This window comes from Carcharhinus amblyrhynchos, unplaced genomic scaffold, assembly GCF_965287045.1.
Source record: "Carcharhinus amblyrhynchos unplaced genomic scaffold, sCarAmb.v2.hapA scaffold_39, whole genome shotgun sequence".
Classification (NCBI taxonomy): Eukaryota; Metazoa; Chordata; class Chondrichthyes; order Carcharhiniformes; family Carcharhinidae; genus Carcharhinus; species Carcharhinus amblyrhynchos.
In genome coordinates this window covers 6653560-6679092 of record NW_027649780.1, presented here as the reverse complement: position 1 = coordinate 6679092, position 25533 = coordinate 6653560, and the positions used below count along the sequence as shown (strand labels likewise).

The 25533-nt window shown below is 45.4% G+C and overlaps 2 protein-coding genes across 2 annotated transcripts in view; one reads left to right on the top strand and one right to left on the bottom strand.

The window, feature by feature from the left end:
- The first annotated feature begins 1685 nt into the window (after nucleotides 1–1685).
- LOC145335552 (uncharacterized) overlaps nucleotides 1686–25533 on the top strand; it is a 29909-nt gene continuing 6061 nt past the window's right edge. Inside the window, 2 exon segments of the mRNA XM_080181353.1 lie at nucleotides 1686–3108; nucleotides 23790–24316. Of these exon segments, the coding sequence (XP_080037479.1) occupies nucleotides 2194–3108; nucleotides 23790–24316 (1442 nt within the window). The 5' untranslated portion in view covers nucleotides 1686–2193.
- Nucleotides 4682–16403, bottom strand: LOC145363484 (uncharacterized). The gene is given in 4 exon segments (XM_080218683.1): nucleotides 4682–4722; nucleotides 6918–7721; nucleotides 11133–11137; nucleotides 15565–16403. Coding segments are annotated over 4 exon segments (1689 nt in total).

Sequence of the window (25533 nt, the reverse complement as noted above, 5' to 3'; positions counted from 1 at the left end):
GGGAAGCCATTTTAAACTGGAACATGTGGCTTCTCACAGTCTATTCACCTTCTGTCACTTGTCTTTATTCACTACAAATTGATTCGATATTAAAAGCCAGTCATGAAACAGATTCAGTATTGAACTTTGATTAAGATATCGTTAATGACTCAATATAATAGACAATTATATCGTAAAGACGAGATCTTTATTTTAAAATATTAACGCTGAATAACCTGAAATATTTCCAGAAACTGCAGACCCATCAGACATTGTTGAAAGGAAGAAATTATTTTCTAATTTTAATAAACTACAGGATATCATATTCTTCCAAAGTCCAGCTGAAGAATAAGGTTCATTGTTCAGTCTGGTCAAGATTAATAAGGAAGAAAGCTGTTAACTGTCTTTTTGAACCAGTCTATCTTGTATTGACAAGCATTTAAGATTACTGTATTAATTACCTAGCAATCAGTAATAAATAATTGTAGTAGTAGAGAGATTTAGTTGGGTTACAATTAATAAATAAAGAATCAATCGCTATTTTTAAGTTTATTTATTAGTGTCACATGTAAGCTTATAGTAAAAAACCTGAGTTTTATTTGCTGTAAAAAGGTATGATCTGAATTACTGTGCATATAAAGAATGTCAGTGACAGTGTGAATGACAGTGTTGTTGACCTGAAACTCTCTGCCTTCTAGCTTGTTTGAAGCAGAAGAGGTGAATAATTTCAGAATTAAATTGAAGGGGCTCTTCAAGGAAATAAACGTGTAGGGGGAATGGGGATGTACGGAAGATATGGGAGTGACTAGATTGTCCTACAGAGTGTTAGCGTGAGCCCAAGTTACTGAATGGACATTTTGTGTCATAATGACTCTGACTGGAAATGCATATTGTAGCTACAGTAGGATAATACAAGATTAGACATAATTACTGTATTTTATTACAAATAAAGATCTAATCTGTACCATATTACAAGACTAGACATCTCTGGCCTATCTTAATTTACTGTCCCCTTAAAAGTCAGCCAACTCCTGGAGAAACCATCTCTTTAATTGTGAACATTAGGAAAGAGATCATCCTTTTACCTAGACAAATAAATGTGTCAAACTGAGGGAGCGAAAGAATGTCAATGTCTTTGATAGAGAGAGACCTGGGCCAACCTTTCCAGAGTCTGCAGCCTCCCTGGATTCACTTCTTTTCCCTTCAGTTGCTGCAAGTCCCCAGTTTCCCTTAGAATGAGAAAAGAAAGTGTTTTACTCACAAATGAAGGCGACAGGAGGAGGTTTTAGTCTGTTGTGGACCTCAATCTGAGTGTCACAAAGACCTGATTGGCTGGAGGACCAGAGTCCTTCCGGTCCTCCAACTTTTCCCATTGGTCAACACCCCAGCACGAAGGTCAGGAGGCGGGCTAACCCGCACATGCGCAGCCTCCCCTCGCCCTTGGACATTCTCTGTCCCGGCCGGGGGGGAGGGGGAGACCACCGAGCGGCTTCTCGCTCTGGCCGGAGCCGCCAGCCGCTTGTCCGGAAACGTTGGCTCGAGGCGGGGCAAGGGGAGGGGAACAATGGGTGGGGGCGGGGCTCCCGGGTCTGCGCGCCTGCGCACCGAAACTCCATGATGTAATCGCAGAAGAGACTGATTCTTATTGAGCGATTCAGACAGGCTCCATTGTTGACGTCACAATACGGAAGTTCAATTGATTCAGATTTCAGATTCAGACTCCCTCCTCTGTGCAACATCTGGGAGGAAATCAATGTCTCCCCCTTTTCATTTCTTTTCTCATTCTGGGGGAAATTGGGGACTTGCAGCAACTGAAGGGTAAGGAAGTGAATCCAGGGAGGTTGCAGACTCTGGAAAGGTTGGCCCAGGTTTCTCTCTCTCTCTTAAAGGCATTGGCATCCTTTGTAGTGTTCCACAGGGACTAGAAATGACTGTTCTGAATTTCCATCTTGTTCTGACAGTGATGACTTTTGTAAATTCTTTTTACAGGAAATTAGAAGGAGACGATTTGCTGCCAGAAATGTCAAGATCAAACAATCACTCAATTCATGGGAACTGAATGTCATCGGTTTTGAATCTGGAACAAGAAACTTTTTGAATTGGGTGAACTATTTGGTGTGAACAGTAAAGCATCGAGGCACGTGCAACCCAAGTGACAGTGTTCCAGTGCACATTTTGTGAAAACTGCAGGAGAGACAGAAAGACACTCAGATCATGGAAAAACCATGGCAGTGTGGCGACTGTGAAAAGTCATTCCGTTCCCCATCGGTGCTGGAAATTCATCGACGCATTCACACTGGGGAGAGGCCATTCACCTGCTCCAGTTGTGGGAAAGGGTTCACTCGGTTATCGATCTTGCTGACACACCAGCGAGTTCACACAGGGGAGAGGCCGTTCACCTGCTCTGATTGTGGGAAGGGATTCACTCAGTCATCACACTTGCTGATACACCAGCGAGTTCACAATGGAGAGAAGCCATTCACTTGCCCCGTGTGTGAGAAGGGATTCAGCGATTCATCCACCCTGCAGACACACCAGAGAGTTCACACTGGGGAGAGGCCATTCATCTGCTCCATGTGTGGTAAAGGATTTGCTCAGTCATCCAACCTGTATTCACACCAGCGAGTTCACACCGGCGAAAGACCATTCCCCTGCTCTGTGTGTGGGAAGGGATTCACTAACTCCGCCAACCTGCTGAGACACCAGCAACTTCACACTGGGGAGGCTTCCTTCACCTGCTTTGAGTGTGGTAAAGGATTCAGTGATTCATCTAATCTGTTTTCACACCAGCGAACTCACAGTGGGGAGAGGCCATTCACCTGCTTTCTGTGTGGGAAGGGATTTAGTCAGGCATCCAGCCTGCAGACACACCAGCGAGTTCACACTGGGGAGAGGCCGTTCACCTGCTCAGTGTGCGGCAAGGGATTCAGTGATTCGTCCAACCTGATTTCACACCAGCGAGTTCACACTGGGGAAAGGCCATTTAACTGCTTTGTGTGTCAGAAGGGATTCAGTCGATTATCCAACCTGCTGACACACCAGCGACTTCACACTGGGGAGCGACCATTTACCTGCACTGAATGTGGAAGGGGATTCACACGATCATCCCACCTGCTGAGACACCAGCGAGTTCATAAGCGATTACAAGCATTGGATTCTGCTGTTAATCACACCCAGGACTGAACCACATCCATTCTGACAGTTGGTAAAGTGGGAGGGTCGGAGGGTTTCTTTCTGCTGGACTGGCCAGTCTCATGACTTTGTTTCCAGTGGGCTGTTGCTCTTTGAGGCTGGGAGAGCACATTTCCACTGAAATGATCCACAAAAACTTGTGAAGAATGTTTATTTTATCCTAGATCATAAATAGTGTTTTCCCTACCACCACAGGTAGATCTAAGATAAATACATTTTATCTCTGTTCCAGTAAGTCTACAGCACGGGGCCAGGTCAGTCAGCTGAATTGGTTTGTGTCAGTATTTATGTTCCACATGAGCCTCCACCCTCTTCATCTCCCCTCATCAGCATATCCTTCTATTCCTTTCTCCCTCATGTATGTATCTCGCTTCCCCTTCAGTGTATTCATGCTGTTCACCTCAACCACTCGCTATGGTAGTGAGTTCCACATTCTCACCGCCCGCTGGGTAAAGAGGTTTCTCATTAAATCCCTATTAGATAATTAAATCTCTGAAAATGTACTCTGCATTTATAACAAAAAGAATGAATTGTCAGCGTGGGTAGAGATAAATATTTGTGTCCTGACAGACATTGGAGAGATTTGGTTGAAAGGTGACCAAGGCTGGGATCTAAATATTGACGGGTATTTGACATAACAGAATGGCAGGAAGCTCAGAAAAGTGACAGGATCTCTCCCATTAATTAACAATGGCATTAGTTCAGTTCAGAAAGACCATCTTAGTCTGAAAGATCAGGATGAAGAATCAGTTTGGGTCGAGATAAGAAATAGAAAAGATATGAGGTCTCTTGTGGGAGTAGTTAATGGTCCCTTACCTAAGTTACACTGAATTGATTCATTTATATTGAACATGAAATTATCATAGTATATTTATTTATTAGTGTCACAAACTGGCTTTCAGAATATTCACAAAATCTTATTCATATCATCTACTGTTGAGATTTTCCAAATGACTTCTGAACCACTTATTCACTACTCCCCTAATCTCTTATGTTTCCAGTGTTTTAAGTAATATTCCAAGTCAATTGTATCAAAATCTGTGTAAGATCAGTAAAAACCTGTATCGTAAATGTATTTTTATCCACAGCATTTGTCGTTCCCTCCACAAATTCCATCAGTGATAATGAGAGACTGACTTGATCTGACTATTACACACTGAGTTACATTGAGTAATGGAATTATCAGATCATTTAGCAAATAACTTTTCTTGTCTTTGAAAAATGAGAAAAATGAAGACACTCTCCTGTAATTAGCATATTCATGATTGTCACCAGCTTTATACCATGGAGTAACTTTGTCTATTTTCATTTTGCAAGGAAATAGCCCAGTTTGAAAAAACTGGTTGCAAATATAAGTCAATGATTTTACTCCACAATCAATAATCTGCTTAATGATTGACATTTCAGTATTGTTTGAATTGGTAGTCTTTTATTTTTATAGTATTTAACAATATCAATGATCTCCTTTCCATCAACACTCCTAAAACGTGGGATGGGATGAACCAGTGGATCACTTTCTCTTGGAACTTTTAACATCCTTGTCCATGAATTCTGTTTAAAAGAAAGCCCGGCGACTGTATGAAATATCAGCACCATAACAGGAGGAGATAAGAAAGACAGACACATTGATCTTTTCATTAACACCTCTGAGAGTTAAGAATGTGTGACATGGTTTTGGGATACCGGTGTGAGTGTGCAGAGGTGATTTATTGTATGGGAAAAATAGCAAGCCTAAATTCGTGATGAGATGGAGCGAAGAGCGGGTCCCAAACACACACAGCCACTTGAGACACAGCAGGAAATGAAATGGTTAATGTGGCCAGAGGATTAAGACCCAACAATGGGACAAAATCAAGGTATTGACACACACTCCAGAGAGAAACTGAGTTCAAATCAAACGGAATCCAATTAAACACAAAGTGAGGAAAATTGAAGTAAAATAGATAATATAGCTTGGAACAATTCAATTCTTAGGAGAAATAATACTGATTACAAAGTGTCAACAAGTTGGATCAGTGTAGACAGAGCTGGGGAATCTTTTATATCCATGCTTGATCTGTTGCTTAAAGCATCTGTCCTTATGTACGAGTAACCTAGAACTCACAGCGCTCCTTCAGGAGTAGAAAGAATCGAGTAGATATTACCCCCATGCGGGACCAGAACAGAACTGGAAAATAACGGAGTGAAATTGAGTGAGGGGTCAGAGAGAAAGTTCTCTCAAGCTGTAGACTGTAAGAATCCTGGGGGACCCCCTACTTAAGGTTTTTTTACTAATTAGTGAACAATAAATTAAATTCTCTGGCTGTGCATTGATTTTGAATTTAATTGTTACACTTCTCCTGTTTTTATTCCTGTTGTGATTACACTCTGAATAAGGATGGTGACAGGATGGGAAATTGTGGTTTGGGTCTTCATTGACCAAATGTTTTATTGATCTGAAAGGTGTAAAAGGGGCCAATCTTCAGCAGGAATCTCTCAGAGCTGAGAACAGACCACTTGTATGACCAAGGGAGAGGGGAAGCTGCGCATGTGCATGGGGGGCCCACCCCCTGACCTTCTGAGTGATTGACCAATGGAAAGAATTGGAGGACCGGAAGGAGCTGGTCCTCCAGCCAATCAGAGTGCGGGCTTTGTGTGAACGAATATTGAGCTTCAGACAGACTCAAACTTCCTCCTGTCTGCAACATCTGTGAGTAAAACACTTTCTTTTCTCCCTCTTTCCATTTCTTTTCTCATTCTGGGGAAACTGGGGACTTGCAGCAACTGAAGGGAAAGGAAGTGAGTCCAGTGTGTATATTCCACACATTGCTAGTCCAGTCAGATAGACAGATACCTGTCTGGCAGCCTGCATGGAGATTTTCAGCTCTCTGTGACCAGGACAGGAAGCAGTGAGCATGGATCTGTCAATCAGCCTCAATCAGCACCTTCAGGAGAATTGGGAGGGTGAATATTAGATACAGCAGACTGAGAATGGAGGGAGAGTGTGAGATGGAGATTTACAGCTTTTGGGGAATTATATCAGGTAAGTATACCTGGAAAAAAGTTTTTTAAAAAAAAACATGCTGCTTATAGATTGAGTGATGTCATTACAGGGTGGAGCTAAACTGTGGCAGTCAGGTGATCGGAGTTTTTTCCTTTAGGCTTTTAAGAACGTAAGAAGTAGGAGCAGGAGTCGGCCATCTAGCCCTTCGAGTCTGCCCCTCCATTCAATAAGATCACGGCTGATCTGAAGTGGATCAGTTCCACAAGTTTCATTTTGGAAAGCAGTTTAGAACATAGAACCCTACAGTGCAGAAACAGGCCCTTCAGCCCATCGAGTCTGCACCGACCGCAATCCCACCCAGGCCCTATCCTCATATCCCTACACGTTAACCCACTAATCCCTCTAACCCACACATCCCAGGACACTAAGGGGCAATATTAGCATAGCCAACCAACCTAACCCGCACATCTTTGGATCTGTGGGAGGAAACCGGAGCACCCGGAGGAAACCCGCGCAGACACGAGGAGAATGTGCAAACTCCACACAGTGACCCGAGCCGGGAATCAGGGATAACACAGTGAATCCCTTTCCACACTGAGAGCAGGTGAATGGCCTCTCCCCACTGTGAACTCGCTGGTGTCTCTGCAGGCTGGATGAGTCAGTGAATCTCTTCTCAAACTGAGAGCAGGGGAATGTTCTCTCCCCAGTGTGAACTCGCTGGTGTCTCTGCATAATGGATAACAGAGTGAATCCCTCCCCACACTGAGAGCAGGTGAATGGCGTCTCCCCATGTGAACTCGTTGGTGTCTCCGCAGGTTGGATAATTGACTGAAACCCTTCCCACACTGAGAGCAGGTAAATGGCCTCTCCCCAGTGTGAACTCGCTGGTGTGTCCACAGGTAGGATCGTCGAGTGAATCCCTTCCCACACTGAGAACAGGTGAACGGTCTCTCCCCAGTGTGAACGTGCTGATGTGTCTGCAGGTCGGATAACTGGTTGAATCCCTTCCTGCAATGAGAGCAGATGAATGGCTTTTCCCCACTGTGAATTCGCTGGTGTTTCTGGAAGGTGGATGACACAGCAAATCCCTTTCCACACTCAGAGCAGGTGAATGGCCTCTCCCCAGTGTGAACTCGCTGGTGTATCTGCAGGTCGGATAACCGAGTGAATCCCTTCCCACACTGAGAGCAGGTGAATGGCCTCTCTCCAGTGTGAACTCGCTGGTGTGTCCGCAGGTTGGATAACTGGTTGAATCCCTTCCCACACTGAGATCAGGTGAATGGCCTCTCTCCAGTGTGAACTCGCTGGTGTCTCTGTAAGGTGGATGACATAGTGAATCCCTTTCCACACTGAGGGCAGGTGAATGGTTTCTGCCCGGTGTGAACTCGCTGGTGTGTCCGCAGGTGGGAAAACCGAATGAATCCCTCCCCACACTGAGAGCAGACAAACGGCCTCTCCCCAGTGTGGCTGCGCCGATGAGCATCCAATTCAGATGGGAATCTGTATCTCTTTCCACAGTCTGCACATTTCCATGGTTTCTCCATGGTGCAGGTGTCCTTACCTCTCTCTTGTGTGGACAATTAGTTGAAGCCTCGCCCACACACAGAACACAATACAGTCTCTCCCTGCTGTGAATGATATGATATTTATTCAGTCTGTATAACTGGTTAAAGCTCTTTAGTCAGTGCACTGGAACACTCTCACTTGAGTGTGGCAGCGTGTTGTTGCTTTTCCAGTCACATTGATGTTTGAAATCTTTTCAAATCGACAAACCGGACAACAATTTCTCTTTCCAGATTCAATGGCCAATGATATTCAGGTCCCAAACAGTATGCTTCTGCCAGAACGAGACGTGATGTTTGTGATTTTAGCCTGTGATTCTTTTTTCAATATTCTGTAAAACAAATTGGCACATGTCATCAGTGTCAGTACAGGATCGAAATTCAGAACAATTCTACTTTCCATGCAATTTTTTTACTCTCTCATTCTCCAAAAGCTGTAAATCTCCATCCCATATTCTCTCCCTCCATTCTCTGCTGTATCACTCGCCCAATTCTCCTGAAGGTGCTGATTGAAGCTGATTGACAGATCCATACTCACTGCTTCCTGTCCTGGGCACAGAGCTGAAAATCTCCATGCAGGCTGTCAGACAGATCTATGTCCATATGTCTGGATTAAAAATGTGTGGAATATACAGACTGGATTCACTTCCTTACCCTTCAGTTGCTGCAAGTCCCCAATTTCCCCCAGAATGAGAAAAGAAATGGAAAGGGGGAAACATTGATTTCCTCCCAGATGTTGCACAGAGGCGGAAGTTTCACTCTGAAGCTCATTGGGCAACTTCCGCACTATGACGTCACAATAGAGCCCCGCCTGAATCAGCCAATAGGAATCAATCTGCTCCGCAGTGAGGTGTCCGGATTCCAGTGCGCAGGCCCGGGCGCGCTGACCCGGGAGCCCCGCCCCCACCCATTGCTCCCCTCCCCCTGCCCCTCCTCGAGTCAAGGTTTCCAGACAAGCGGCTGGCGGCTCCGGCCAGAGCGAGAAGCCGTTCCGTTGTCTCCCCCTCCCCCCCCGGACATGGACTGCGCATGTCCAAGGGAGAGGGGAAGCTGCGCCTGTGCGGGGTAGTGCCCACCCATTGGCCCGCATGCTGAGATACTGGCCAATGGGAAGCGTCGGAGGACCGGAAGGATTTTGGTCCGCCAGCCAATCAGAGCCCCCAGAGTCTGAATGCGGAAATGGGACAATGAATTTGTTTTCTTGCTCATTCCTGGCCAGCAAAGCTGCTGCTGCTCTCTCTCTGAATGAAGATTGAGCTTCAGACAGACTCAGACTTCCTCTTTGTCTCCAACATCTGTGAGTAAAACACTTTCTTTTCTCCTCTTTCCTTTTCTGATTCTGAAGGGAAAGGAGGTGAATCCAGGAAGGATGCAGACTCTGGAAAGGTTGGGTCAGGTCTATCTTTCTCTTAAAGACATTGACATTCTTTGCTCCCTCAGCTTGACACATTGATTTGTCTGGCTAAAAGTGTCCCTTTTCTAATGTTCACAATTAAATGGCTGGTTTCCCCAGGAGATGGCTGACGTTTAAAAGAATAATCAATTAATATAGGACAGAGATATGCCAAGTGTTGTTATATTGTAGTTTTGATTTATTTATGGTTCTGTAACAAAGTAAATTTATTATTTCTCATCTCGTAATGTAGCACTGAAACTATGTTATATGTTTCCACTCATCGAGTCATTACAGCACAGAAGGAGCCATCAGTAACTTGAGTCCATGCCAACTCTTTGTAGACAATCCAGTCAGTCCTATTCCACTTCTTTATTCCCTTTCTCCCGCAAGGTTAATGTTCCATAACTGTTTTTAATGAATGCTCCATAGGAACTGGAAATGTAGGTTTGAATTTTGATCTATTCTGAATTGTGATTTTTTTTCTAAATTGACTTACAGGATATTAAATAAGGAGAAATCAGACAGAAATCTCCAACGTCACATCTCGATCTGACAAAGTGACTCAATTTCTTGCAATCTGAATATCATCAGCCTTTGACCCTTGCCGGAGAAATTTTTGTTTGGCCTCTTGGCTTCAAAAGATTGTAAACATCGCTGTGACTAGAAATGCACTGAGATACACACACCTGAGTGAGAGTGTTCCAGTGCACTGAGTGTGGAAAGAGCTTTAACCAGTTACACAGCCTGAAAATACATCGCAGCATTCACAGCGGGGAGAGACTGTACCCGTGTTCTGTGTGAGATTTAACTGATTGTTTAACCTGGAGAATCACAAGGACCCGCGCCATGGAGAAACCTTGGAAGTGTGGGGACTGTGGGAAGGGATTCAGTTTCCCATCTGAGCTGGAAATTCATCAACGCCGTCACACTGGGGAGAGGCCATTCACTTGCTCTGTGTGTAGGAAGGGATTCGCTCACTTAACTAATCTGCAGAGACACCAACGAGTTCACACTGGGGAAAGGCCATTCAGCTGTACTCACTGCACAAAGAAATTTAGAACATCATCCAACCTGCAGATACACCAGCGAGTTCACACTGGGGAGAGACCGTACATCTGCACTTTGTGTGGGAAGGGATTCAATCAGTCATCCACTCTGAAGACACACCAAGTCACTCACACCAATGAGAGACCCTTTAAATGTTCTGACTGTGGGAATGCCTTCAAATGTTCTGGAGATCTGGTGTCCCACCAGCGCATTCACACTGAGGAGAGACCGTTCAGCTGCTCTCACTGCTCAAAGAGGTTTAGAACATCATACAACCTGCAGATACATCAGCGAGTTCACACCGGGGAAAAGCCATTCACCTGCTTGGTGTGTGGGAAGGGATTCACTCATTCATCGAACCTGCGCACACACAATCTCACTCACACCAATGAGAGACCATTTAAATGCTCTGACTGTGGGAGCAGATTCAAAAGCTCTCGGGAACTGGAATACCACCAGCGCGTTCACACTGAGGAGAGACCGTTCAGCTGCTCTCACTGCACAAAGAGGTTTAAAACGTCATCCAGCCTGCGGATACACCAGCGCACTCACACTGAGGAGAGACCATTCACCTGCTCTGTGTGTGGGAAGGGATTCATTCATTCATCCAGCCTGCTGAGACACAAAGCCACTCACTCCAAGGAGAGCCCCTTTAAATGCTCTGCCCGAGAGGCCAGCTCTAAGGAGCTGATGATCCCTTAGCACATTCACAGCGGGGAGAGGCCGATCAGCTGCTCTCTCTGTTCAAGGAGGTTTAGAATATCATCAACACTGCTGAAACACCAGTGAGTTCACACGGGGGCGAAACCATTCACCTGCTCGGTGTGTGTGAAAGGATTTACTCGGTTATCCAGCCTGCCCAAACACAACATCATCACACCCAGGAGAGACCCTTTAAATGTGGGCCTGGCTTCAAAAGCTCTCAGGAACTAATGTCCCACCAGTGAGTTCACACCAGGCAGAGGCTGGTCACCTGCTCTGGGAAAGGTTTCACTCAGTCAACAAATTTGGTGAAACATCAGTGAGTTCAGAAGTGATTACAGTTCTGGGATTATTCTTGTCAATCTGTCTTGCCCTTTCTCCAGGGACTCTATTTCCTTTTTCTAGATGGAGATCACGAATAGAGCGTAGAACAGTACAGGAGCCTTTAACCAAGAGAATGTTAATAATCTTGTTCAGGACACCAGTGCCAGGCACAGGAGGATCCCAGGAAAAACGGAACATTTAATTTCTGTCTGTTTCACAACTCTAAATGACTGATTCTTTAACAAAGGAATGTTTAAAAACAGCATTGTGATATTCCAAGGTCAACTGTGTCTGGGAAAGGGGCAGACTGATGTGTCTTTATTTTAATCAGGGGGATCCATTGAAGAGCAGCTCTGGACGATACGAGCACCTCCTGACCTACTTTCAATTCATTTCAAATCACCCATCACTTTCTGTGGAATATTCTTTATTCTTTCCTGGGAATGTGGACACTGCTGGCAAAGCCCCAGCACACGTTGCTCATCTCCTAATTGCCCTTGAATGGAGTGACTTGCTCAGCCATTTCAGAGGGGCAGTTAAGAGTCACCCACATCACTGTGTAGGTCTGGATTTACTTGTAGGCCAGATCAGGTGAGGATGGCAGATTTCCTTCCCCAATAGGGTTATTAATAGGGTGAACTGGATGGGTTTTTCCAACAATCGATAGTTTCACGGTTACCATTTCTAAGACTAACTTTATATAATTCCAGATTGATTCACTGGATTCAAATCCCACCAGCTGCCTGTCCCCGGATCCTTTGCTGGGTCTCTGTATTACTCGGCCAGCGACATTCCCACCACCTCCCACTGAATGGAATATTCCACACAACCCTTAGTTAAACAGGAAGGAGAAAAGAGAGGCTGTGACCTTTGGATGACCTCATCACGAACTACTGAAGCCTTAAAGCTGACCATTCTGTAAAAGTTTAAAAACTTTACTTTTATAAAATACAGAGTAAGCAACGGGTGAAAAATAATGATGGACATTCTGACTGACATCAGAAACATCCATTGACTGGATATATGCTCACTACGTCACAGAGCAACAGTTTCGACTTCCCATTTGAGCCTGGGGCACCTTTCTGTCTCTCTATTGCTTGTGTCAATTACAGCCAAGCAAGGGAGTTGAGGACTGAATTTAGCTCCAAATAACGGGGGCCTGTGCCCCAGTTGGGAAACTGCCATGGACATCGCACTAATAGAGAGACAGGAAGGTGCTGGAGGACTGACTGGGAAATGGGCCTCCAAACAATCGGGGCTCAGGCAGAGGTGACTGGGTCTGATGGTAACGTGACCCCCGGGGTTCAGTGTCCCTGTGTCCAAAGCGGGGAGTCACAGGAACAGGGTACAGAGGAGCTGAAGAGAAACCATTTGTGTCCAGAACATTGTGAACATCCTTTTACTCTGGTTGTTTTTGAGCCTCAAGTCATTTTCTGTTTATTTTAACAATGTTCTGTTTCATTAATAAACTTTAATCAGTAAAAATATTTGATTGTTCTGGACTTTTCGTGATGAGATTGATGCACTTTAGGGAAAGTGGGTGAGAGGGGTTGGCAGGCTCTTTAACAGAAAGTGAGTCTCTCTAAGGTAATTGGCAAAGGAGCCAGAGGGGGAGATGAGATTTTATTTTTGACACAGTGATGTTAGAAAATGGGGTTCAGGGAGTCAATTAACCCTTTCTCCCCTTTTCCCAATCTCCGAAATGATTCCCAGTGATAATCCTTATTGGTGACAGTGGTTAGGTAGATTTTATTCAGTATCAATAAGAGCTGACACAGGCTAATGTCTGAGCAGTAGTATCAAAGTGCAGCAGCATTACCATTACACTCTGGGTAGAAGCAGCATCTCCATGGAAATGCTCCCTGCTCTGCCCCAGATACCACGGCACCAGCCAATGCAAAATGTAAAACCTCAACAAATCTCTGTGCTCAGGGAATCCCTTTTTTGACTTTTTTACATCAAAAAGTCCATGGAGACTGATTTAACCCAATCACTGCCGAGCTAACATTTGAACAGACCAATTACAAAACCTGTCACTGAACCATCTGTACCCACCCAAGCCACGTCAAACTCTCAATTATCTTTCCACACTGTGTCCCTGATAGAGGGAGTCAGCATTCCCGTGCCAAGCAGTGAAAACATGGTGACCTTGACACACAGGTGTCATCCAGGATTCAAGGCATTCTTGTTCTTTCTGTCCTCTGGGAGCTGTTTAACTCCCTGTTCCCACACAGCAAGTTGTCTGTTCTCAGCTCTGCCAGATTTCTGATGATGTTTTGTCCCTTTTACACTTTTCAGATCAATAAAACATTTGGTCAGTGAAGATCCAAACCACAATTTCCCATCCTGTCACCTGTCAACCATCCTTACCCAAAGCGTAATCACAACAGGAATAAAAACAGGAGAAGTGTAACAATCAAATTCAAAATCAATGCACAGCCAGTCAGAGAATTTAATTTAATGTTCACTAATTAGCAAGAAAACCTGAAGTCCAGGGTCCCCCAGGATTCTTACATTCCACACCTCGAGGGGGAGGAGAACTCTCTCTCTGATCCCTCACTCAATTTCACTCTGTTATTTTCCACTTCTGTTTTGGCCCTGCCTCGGGTAACATCTGCTCAATCTTCTGAAGGAGCGCTGTGAGTTCTAGGTTACTCGAACATAAGGACACATGCTTCAAGCAACAGATCAAGTCTGATGTAAAAGATTCTCCAGCTCTCTCTTCACCCCTATCTAACACGTGGACAGTTCTTACTCAGTGTTATTTCTCCCAAACCATTAATTGCCCCACTCCAATTCTCAACTTTTTTCATTCATATGATGTGGGCATCGCTGGCTAAGCTGGAATTTATTGTCTATTCCTGATTATCCTTAAGGTGTAGGTGAGCTGCCTTCTTCAACCGTTGGCAGTCCATGTGGTGCAGGTACACCCATAGTGCTGGTGGTGAGGGAGTTCTGGGTCACAGTGACAGTGAAGGGACAGCGACATGTTTCCAAGTCAGGCTGGTCTGTAGCTTGGAGGGGAACTTCCAGGTGGTAGTGTGCCCATGTTTCTGCTGCCCTTGTCCCTCTAGATGGTACAAGTCACAGGATGTGAAGGTGCTGTCTAAGCAGCCTCATTGAATTCCTGCAGTACATTTTATAGATGGCACACACTGCTGCCCCTGTGCATCGGTGGTAGAAGGAGAGAATGTTTGTGAATGGGGTGCTGATCAAGTGAGCTGGTTGATGGCGAGCTTCTCGAGTATTGCTGGAGTTGCATTCACCCAGGCAAGTGGACAGTATTCTATCACATTCCTGACTTGTAAATGGTGGGCAGGCTCTCAGGAGTCAAGAGGTGAGTTACTGGCTGCAGCCTCTGACATCTCTTGAAGCCATTGTATTAATATGGCTGGTTCCTTTCAGTTTGGTCAATGTAATCCCCAACCTGTTGATAGTTAGGGAATTCAGAATAGCAATGTCATTGAATGTAAAGGGGCAATGGTTCGATTCTCTCATGCTGGAGACACTCATTGTGTGGCACTTGTACAGTATGAATATTACTGACAGGACTGCAGAGCTCAGATCTGATCCATTGATAGAGTTGAATGATCGCACTATCGCTTGCTGTTAATGTTTGGTACTGTAGAATTTTATTCCTTATAGTCTTTCTAGTGATTTGATACGAATGAGTGACTTGCTAGGCCATTTCAGAAGACATTTCAAAGTGAACCACATTGCTGTGGCTCTGGAGTCACATATAGACCAGACCAGGACAGCACATTTCTTTACCGAAAGGACATCAGTGAACCAGATGGGTATTTCTGACAACTGACAATGGTTTCACGGTCACTGTTAGACATTTAGTTCCAGATTCTTATTGATTGATCTACTATGGTGGGATTTAACCTGTGACGGCTGGGCATTAACTTCGGTCTCTGGATTGCCATTCCAGTGACAATATCACTCCAGTACTGCATTCCTTACATACTCACCCTTAATTGTCTAGATCATATCTTTTAATGTAGTGTCCCAGTCGATCACAGCTAATTTAGACTCAAAGCTTTGCAGTTTCCTTCTGTGAGACACAGCCAGAGAAATTAAACAGAAGAACATTCAAACCACCACAGCTCATCTCCACGGAAACCTGGCATGATTTCAGGAGTTCCAAACAGTTTTGAACAAATATCTTTGACATTCCAAACACTATTTAACTCTGCAATGCAAATAAAATATGAAAGTAGATACTTGCAACAATTCTCAAAAACCGACAGGAAGTAAAGTTGTGAGACTGGTCAGTCCAGCAGAAAGAACCTTCCGACTCCTCCAACAATCAGAATGAACCTGGTTCAGTGGAGGATGTGATTAACAGCAGCAGGAGCAGCAAAATCCATCATCACTTGTGATCTTTCTGGTGTCTCCGCAGGCTGGATAACTGAGTGTATCCCTTCCCACACACTGAGCAGGGAAAAGGCTTCTCCCCTGTGTGAACATGTTGGTGTGTCAGTAGGTTGGATGATTTAGTGAACCCCATCCCACACTCTGAGCAGGTGAATGGCCTCTCGTCCTTGTGAACTCGCTGGTGTATTAACAGGGTGAATGATTCACTGAATCCCTTCCCACACATGCTGCAGATGAACGGCCTCTCCCCAGTGTGAACTCGCTGGTGTGACAGTAGGTGGGATAACTGAGCGAATCCCTTCTCACACTCAGAGCAGGTGAATGGTTTTTCCCCGGTGTGAACTCGTTGGTGTGTCTGCAGGCTGCACAACCGACTGAACCCTTTCCCACATGCACAGCAGGTGAATGGCTTCTCCCCAGTGTGAATTCGCTGGTGTGTCAGCAGGTTCCATGAAGTAGTGAATGTTTTTCCACACTCCTTGCAGGAGAAGGGCCTCTCCCTGGTATGAACTCGCTGGTGCCTCAGAAGGTGGGATAACTGAGAGAATCCTTTCCCGCACTGAGAGCAGGAGAACGGTTTCTCCCCAGTGTGAACTCGCTTGTGTGTGTGGAGGTGGGTTAAATGAGTGAATCCCTTTCCACAGTCAGAACAGGTGAATGGCCTCTCCCCGGTGTGAACTCGCTGATGTGTCTGCAGGTTGCATGAATGAGCAAATTCCTTCCCACAGTCTAAGCAGGTAAACGGCCTCTCTCCAGTGTGAACGCGTCGATGAATTTCCAGCTCAGATGGGAACTGCCATTTCTTCCCACAGTCCTCACATTGCCACGGTTTCTCCATGGTGCTCTCAAAGTTTAACGATTAGTTGAAGACTTGTCCACACACACGACACGTGCACGGTCTCCCTGTTCTAAATTGTGCAAAGCTTTTTCCAGGCTGTGCAACAAGTGAAAGATCTTTCCACAATCAGTGCACTGGAACACTCTCACTTGGATGTGTGTGTATATCTCGGTGCTTTTCCAATCACACTGATGTTTCAACCCTTTTGGGGCAAACAGAAGAAACAGACATTTCTCCTTCTAGATTCCAAAAGCGGTGATTATCAGCTCCTGATGAATTCAGTGGTCTTGATGTCAGATCTTGACGTGACGTTTGATTTGAGATTTTTGACTGTAGATTCTCAACTTCTAATATCCTGTGAAAGGAGTTTACAAAATCAGTACCAGGGTGAAATTCAGAACAGACAATTCTCTTTTTTTCATTCTTTTATGGATGTGGGCATCGCTGGTTGGGCCCTTCGAAAGCTGGTGGTGCAATGCCTTTTGAACATCAGGAACAGGAGTAAGTCAATAGTAAGAGTGGCACAAGGTCAGCATGGTGGCACTGTGGTTAGCACTGCTGCCTCACAGCACCAGGGACCCGGGTTCAATTCCAGTCTTGGGTCACTGCCTACGTGGAGTCTGCATGTTCTTTGTGTGGGTTTCCTCCAGATGCTTCGATTTCCTCCCAAATCCAAAGATTTGTGGGTTAAGCAGATTCGCCATGCTAAATTGCCCCTTTGTGTCCCAATAGATATAGATTAGGGGGATTAGTGGAGTAAAAATGTGGGGTTATGGGATAGGACCTGGGAAAGATGCTGTATTCAAGAGTCAGTGCAGACTAGATGGGCCAAATGGCCTCCTTCTGCACTCTAGGGATTCTATGATTTCCAAAAGGCATTTGACAAGGTGGTGCATAAGAGGCTGGTACATTAAGTAAAGGCCCATGAAATTGGTGGAAGTGTATTAGTATGGATTAAAAACTGGCCGTCACATAGAAAACAGAGTTGGAATAAATGGGTCATTTTCAGAGTGGAAAGATATAACTAGTGGAGTACGACAAGGATCAGTTCTTGGCTCGCAATTGTTCATGATTTAATTAATGACTGGGAGGGAGGAACAGAATGTAATGTTTCCAAATGATACATTGATAGGTGGAAGAACATGTTGTAATGAGAATATAGATAGATTGAGTGATGAAAATCTGGCAAATTAAGTTTAATATGGGGAAATGTGAGCTCATAAAGTTAAAGTAATTTCACTGCAGCATTAATGTTACTTGTTTATTAGTCACAAGTAACATTAACGCCACAATAAAATTACTGTGAAATTCTCCTAGTCATCACAGTCCGGCGCCTGTTTAGACCAATGCATCTAACCAGCACGTCTTTCAGACTGTGGGAGGAAACCTTAGCACCCGGCGGAAACCCACGCAGACACAGGGAGAATATGCAAACTCCAACCAGTCAGTGACCCAAGCTGGGAATCGAACACAGATCCCTGGCATTGTCAGCCAGCAGTGCTAACCACTGTACCACCACGCCGCCTATTTATTTCAGTAGGAGGAATCAAAAAGGAGATTATCCAAATGGAGAGGTGTTGCAGATGAGTGAAGTACAGAGGGATCTGGGTGTTCTGGTGCATGATTCACAAAAAGCTAGCAGGCAGGTCCCACAATAGGTAAGAGGGAAATGGAATTTTGATCTTTATTGCAAAGGGTTGGATTTAAAAGCAGGGAGGTTTTGTGGCAACTGCACAGGGTGTCGATGAGGTCTAAACTGGAACACAGTTTTGATTCCCTTTCTTAAACAAGAATTTTGTAACATTGGCAGTAGTCCAAAGGAGAATCACCAGCCTAATTCCTGGGATGAGAGGACAAGAGAGAATAAATTGTCTAGGTCTGCATTCCTTGAAGTTTAGAAGACAAAGGGGTGAGTTTATTGAAATATACAAGATCCTGTCGGGGGGCTTGATAGGGTAGATAGTGAAATATTTTCAGGAGCGGAAGAATCACAAACAAGCTACAAGATAAAGGGTCGGTCATTTAAAACTGAAGTGCATAGAAATTTATTTTTGCAGAGGATGGTGAATCTCTGGAATTCTCTGCCCCAAAGAACATAAGAAATAGGAGCAGGAGTAGGCCATCCGGCCCTTCGAGCCTGCCCCGCCATTCAATAAGATCATGGCTGATCTGTCGTGGCTCAGTTCCACTTTCCCGCCCTCTCCCCATAACCCTTAATCCCCTCTCCTATCAAAAACCCATCAACCCGCATCTTAAAAATATTTAGCGAGGCAGCCTCCACCGCAGAGAATTCCAGAGATCCACCACCCTTTGAGTGAAGAAGTTCCTCCTCAACTCTGTTCTAAACCGCCCCCCTTTTATCTTGAGGCTGTGCCCCCTAGTCCTACTGTCCTTTTTGAGCGGGAAGAGCCTCTCCACCTCTATCCTATCCATCCCATTCATCATCTTATACGTCTCAATGAGATCTCCCCTCATTCTTCTAAACTCTAACGAGTACAAGCCCAGTTTATTCAGTCTCTCCTCATAGCTCAACCCCCTCAACTCCGGTATCAGCCTAGTAAACCTCCTCTGCACTCCCTCCAAGGCCAAAATATCTTTGCGCAGGTGCGGTGCCCAAAACTGCACACAGTACTCCAGCTGCGGCCTCACCAATGCCCTATACAGCTGCAGCAAGACCTCCCTACTTTTATATTCAATCCCCCTCGCTATGAAGGCCAGCATCCCATTTGCCTTCCTGACCACCTGCTGCACCTGCAAGCTGGGTTTTTGCGACTCATGCACAAGGACCCCGAGGTCCCTCTCCACCGTCGCCTGCTGCATTTTTTCGCCCCATAAGTAATAGTCCTTCCTACCATTCTTCCTACCAAAGTGGACCACCTCACACTTGCCAACATTAAATTCCATTTGCCATTTCCTGGCCCATTCGCCCAGCCTATCTAGATCCTTCTGTAGACTCTCCACACCCTCCGCACAATTTGCCGTTCCCCCAATCTTGGTGTCATCAGCAAATTTCGACACTCTACACTCGGTTCCCTCCTCCAGATCATCTATATAAATGGTAAAAAGTTGAGGCCCCAGCACCGACCCCTGGGGCACTCCACTAGTCACCATCCGCCAATCCGAATAGCACCCGTTGACCCCCACTCTCTGCCTCCTATTTGACAACCAATTCTCTATCCACGCTAACACCCTACCCCCAACTCCATGTCCCTCGACCTTCTGCAATAACCTCTTGTGAGGTACTTTGTCAAACGCCTTCTGAAAATCTAGAAAGACCACATCCACCGGCTCTCCTCTATCCACCGCCCTAGACACATCCTCATAGAACTCCAGTAAATTTGTCAGACACGACTTCCCTTTAATAAAACCGTGCTGCGTCTGCTCTATCAAGCAATTCCCTTCAAGATGCCTCGCAATTTCCTCCTTAATGACAGATTCTAACATTTTACCTACGACAGACGTTAAACTAACCGGCCTATAATTCCCTGCCTTTTGCCTGGCACCCTTCTTAAACAACGGCGTAACATTAGCCGTTTTCCAATCATCCGGCACTTCCCCGGAATCCAGCGACGTCTGGAAAATAACCACCAAGGCATCCACTATCACCTCCGCCATTTCTTTCAGAACCCTCGGATGCATTCCATCCAGTCCTGGGGACTTGTCCACAATCAGCCCCTCCAGTCTGTCGAGCACCGCCTCTCTAGTAACAGTAATGTCATTAAGACCCTCCAGTCCTACCACCTTTCCATCGCAAACACCCGGCAAATTATTCACGTGGTGGAGACTGGATGATTAGAAGTATTTAAAGTGAGGCGGATAAATATTTAATAGATGGAGGGATAGAGGGCTATGGGAAGTGGCACAGTAAAGGACTTGAGGCCGGAATAGATTAGATATGATTGCACTGAATGGCGGGACAGGCTTGAAGGGCCTGGTGGCCACTCCTGCTTCTATTCCGCGTCATCAGTTGCTGCAAGTCAACAATTTCCCCCAGAATAAGAAAAGAAATAGAAAGGGGGAGAACAGAAAGTGTTTTACTCACAGATGTGGGAGACCGGAGGAAGTTTGAGTCTGTCTGAAGCGCAATCTTCATTCACACAAAGCCCGAGCTGTGATTGGCTGGAGGACCAGTGTCGTTCCGGTCCTCCAACGCTTCCCATTGGTCAACAGCTCAGCGTGGAGGTCAGAGGGGTGGAGACTCCGTCTCGCGGACCCGGGAGCCCCGCCCCCACCCATTGTTCCCCTCCCCCTCCTCGAGCCAAGGTTTCCAGACAAGCGGCTGGCGTCTCCGGCCAGAGCGAGAAGCCGCTCGGTGGTCTCCCCCCTCCCCCCGGGCCGGGATTGCGCATGTCCAAGGGAGAGGGGCACCTGCGCATGTGCGGGGCTCTCCCCGCTCGGCTGTCAGACTGAGGTATTGACCAATAGAAAAGATTGGAGGACCGGAAGTACTCTGGTCCTCCAGCCAATCACATTTCCTCCATGATGTGACTGCTGAAGTTGTTGGATGAGCTTCAGGCCAAAACTTCCGCCTCTGTGAGGAAATCCAAAGATGGTCTTTCATCATGTGAAGGACAGGAGATGACCAGGGAAAGAATAGGGTCCACTAGGGAGTAATGTGGTAATTTGTACGTGGAGCTGGGAGATATTTGTGGGGTTTTAAATTAATACTTTGCATCTGTATTCACTGTGGGGAGGGATGATGTAGGTATAGAAAACACAGTAAGAAGTCTCACAACATCAGGGTAAAGTCCAACAGGTTTATTTGGAATCATGGACTTTCAGAGCACTGCACCTTCATCAGGTGAGTCGTATAGATACCAGGGAGCAGCTTTGTGATTCACTTCAACAACTTAACATTTGAGGGGGAGGAGGTTGTAACAGGCCTAAAATTGTATAAATCCCCAGGCCGAGATGGGGTGATCCCCAGTCTGCTGTGGGAGGCAAGGAAGGAGATTGCAGTGACTCTGGCAATAATTAGCTGGCTGCAGGAGAGGTAAACACAGTAAGAAGTCTCACAACACCGGGTTAAAGTCCAACAGGTTTATTTGTAGCAAAAGCCACTAGCTTTTGGTGTGCTGTCCCTTCATCAGGTGGAGTGAGAGTTCTATAAAAGCGAGTGGCTTTTGCTACCAAATAAACCTGTTGGACTTTAACCTGGTGTTGTGAGACTTCTTACTGTGTTTACCCCAGTACAACACCGGCATTTTCACTGCAAAAGAAGTGCCACAGGACTGGAGGACAGCCAATGTGGTGTCATTAGTCAGGAAGGAACACAGGGAAAAAACAGCAAACGACAGACCAGTAGGTCTAACTTCAGCAGTAGGGAAACTATTGGAAAAAATTCTGAGGGACAGAGTTAATCTCCACTTGGGGAGATAAGAATTAATCAAGGATAGACAGCATGGTTTTGGCAACGGGAGATCAGGTCTTACAAATTTGATTGCATTTTTGAGGAGGTGACTCATTGTATAAAGTTGATGTAGTCTACATGGACTTCAGTAAGGCTTTTGACAAGGTCCGATATGGATGGCTGATGAAGAAGGTGAAAGCTCATTGGATAATTTGCCAAAGTGGATCCAAAAGTGAGAGGACTCAGAGGGGGATGGTCAAATGCAATTTTTGTGACTAGAAGTCTGTGTCCAGCGGTGTTTTGCATGGATAGGTGTTGCATCTCTTCTTGTTTGTAGTGTAAGTTAATAATTTGGATGTGAATGTTGGAGGTATAACAAGTAAGTTTGCAGGTGACACAAAGATTGGTGATTTCATAAATGCTGATGAGCAAAGCGTTAGATTACAGGACAATACTGACCGAGTGGCACTGCAGCCTTACAGCACCAAGGACCTGGGTTCAATTCCCAGCTTAGGTCACTGTCTGTGCGGAGCCTGCACATTCTCCCCATGTCTGCACAGGTTTCCTCCAGGTGCTCCGATTTCCTCCCACAGTCTGAAAGATGTGTTGTTAGGTACATTGGTCATGCTAAATTCTCCCTCTGTGTATCCAAACAAATGCTGGAGTGTGGCAACTTGGGGATTTTCGCAGTAACTTCATTGCAGAGCTGATGTAAGACTACTTGTGACACTAATACATAAACTTTAAAACTTTAGTTAGATGGGTAGAACCAGGGCAAATGGAATTCAATCCTTAAAAAGTTTGAGGTAATGCATTTTGGGAGGAGTAACAAGGTAACAGAATGCACAATGAATAGTCAGATCCTGGAGGTACAGAGGTTCAGAGTGACCTTGGTGTGTATGTCCATAGATCTCTGAAGACAGCAGGACAGGTACATAAGGTGATTCAGAAGGCACATGGGATACTTGCCTTTATTAACCGAGGCATTGAATATAAGGGCAGGGAGGTTCTGATGTAGCTGTACATAAGAAATAGGAACAGGAATAGGCCATCTAGCCCTTCGAGCCTTCCCCTGCCCTGTATAAACCACTGATTAGGCCACAGGTGAAGAACTGTGTACAGTTCTGGTTGCCATGCAGGAGAAATAACAGAAAGTAGCCATATTTCTGTTATTTCTCCTGCATGGAGATTTTCAGCTCTCTGAGTCCAGGACAGGAAGCAGTGAGCATGGATCTGTCAACTAGCTTCAATCAGCACCTTCAGGAGAATTGGGACGGTGAATATTAGATACAGCAGAGTGAGAATGGAGGGAGAGTGTGTGGGATGAAGATTTACAGCTTTTGTGGAGTGAGAGAGGAAAGAATGTTCCATAGAAACTAGAGTTGTCTGTTCTGAATTTCTATCCTGTACTGACACTGATGACTCTTGTAAATTGTTTTTACAGGATATTAGAAGAGGAATCACACAGATAAATCTTAAATATCACATCTCAGTCTGACAGAGACACCCAATTCCTTGGAAACTAATTTTCCTCAGCCTCTGAATATGAAGGAGAAATGTTTGAGCGGTCTGTCGACTGCAAGATTTTAAGCAACAGTGCGACTGGAAAAACATTGGGACACAAACACACACCTGAGTGAGAGTGTTCCAGTGCACTGAGTGTGGAAAGAGCTTTAACCAGTTACACAGCCTGAAAATACATCGCAGCATTCACAGCGGGGAGAGACTGTACCATGTTGTCTGTGTGAACAAGGCTTCAAATGATAAAACTGCAATGAGACAAGGAGACCGACAATATGGAAAAACCGTGGAAATGTGAGGACTGTGGGAAGAGATACAAAGCGCCCTCTCTACTGGAAGCTCATCGACGCAGCCACACTGGGGAGAAGCCGTTCACCTGCTGTGTTTGTGGGAAGGGATTCAGTGATTCATCCACTCTGCAGAGACACCAGCGAGTTCACACTGGTGAGAGTGCATTCACCTGCTGTCAGTGTGGGAAGGGATTTACTCAGATATCCAGCCTACAGACACACCAGCTAGTTCACACTGGGGAGAGGCCATTCACCTGCCCTGAGTGTGGGAAGGGATTCAGTAAGTCATCCAACCTACAGAAACACCAGCGAGTTCACACAGGAGAGAGGCCATTCAGCTGCTCTGAATGTGAGAAAAGATTCACTCAGTTATCTCATCTGCGGGCACACCAGCGGGTTCACACTGGGGAGAGACCATTCACTTGCACTCAGTGTGGGAAGGGATTCACTCAATTGTACAGTCTGCAAACACACCAGCGAGATCATACTGGGGAGAGACCATACAGCTGCTTTCAGTGTGGGAAAGGATTCATTCATTTATCAAACCTGCAGACACACCAGCGAGTTCACACTGGGGAGAGGCCATTCACCTGCCCTCAGTGTGGGAAGGGATTCACTCAGTTATCCAACCTGCGGAGACACCAGCGAGTTCACTCTGGAGAGAGGCCGTTCACCTGTCCCGTGTGTGGGAAGGGATTCACTCGGTTATCTACCCTGCAGTCACACCAGCGAGTTCACACCAGGGAGAGACTGTTCATTTGCACTCAGTGTGGGAAGGGATTCTGTGATTCATCCACCCTGCTGACACACCAACAAGTTCACAAGTGAATAGGGGGATTAGATTCTGCTGTTATTGTTTCTGTTCTCAATTACATCCTGGACTGCATTTTATTCATTCTCACAGTTGGTCAATGGGGAGGGTTTCTTTCTGCTGGACTGGCCAGTCTCTCAACTTTGCCTCCAGTGGGCTGATGCTCTTTGAGTCTTGTTGCAAATACCTGGTTTTAAATTTCACAAGAATCACAGAGTGACAGGGTGTTAGGAAGTTTAGAGATGTTTAGTCAGCATTTCTGCCTGAAACACCCCCTAAATGCCCATCCAATTTCCTTTGTAATTGTTTATTGTCTCCACTTCCCCCACCCTTTAGTGAGCGAGTTCCAGCTCATTACCATTCACTGCATCAAAATATTCTTCCTCACATCCCCCTGCATCTCTGACTCAAAACCTTAAATCTGTGTCCCCCTTGTCATTGTCCCATCAGCGAATGGGAACATCTTTTCTTTGTCCACCTTATCTAAATCTGTCAGAATCTTGCCCACCTCTATCAAACCTCCTCTCAACCTCCTTTGCTCCAAGGGGAACAACCCCAGTCTGACATCGACAATAAAGAACAAAGTAACAGAATATGTTAATACCTGGAATCGAATGGGAATGTTTAATTACTGTTTTAAAAATATTGTGAACATATTGTCCTGGACAATAAAGGAATTTGAATAACTCACCTTGGGTGTGGTGAAATGAAAGGTCCTTTACAAATTCAGCCTAGCCATAAGATTTGCACTCGAGTGAGCATAAGATATTTCACTCCAGCTACGATTCAACTGACCCACGAGGAAGTTTTTAGCCAACAAAGTTAATTTAAGAACACAGTTAAAATATAATAAGAAAAATTAGCATAATTTTTACCAATTGCAATAAAAAGCAACCATGATCTTGTCTCAACCTGAACAGCTAAGTCCAAATCAAATAATCCCTACAAACTTACAGCTCGTTTTAGGCTTTGCACAGAAAGCAAGTATGTTCACGTGATGCTGGATTTTGCAGCTTTTTAACACCTGTTGTGAATTAGTCCTTTAAACGTTGATTTCAAACTTTGACTTCCCAGTTCTGGAAATTTCAGGACCTTGAGATAGAGAGAGAGACAGACTGCTCGCCACTATCTTCCAGCTGGCAACTCACAGGTAGCAGA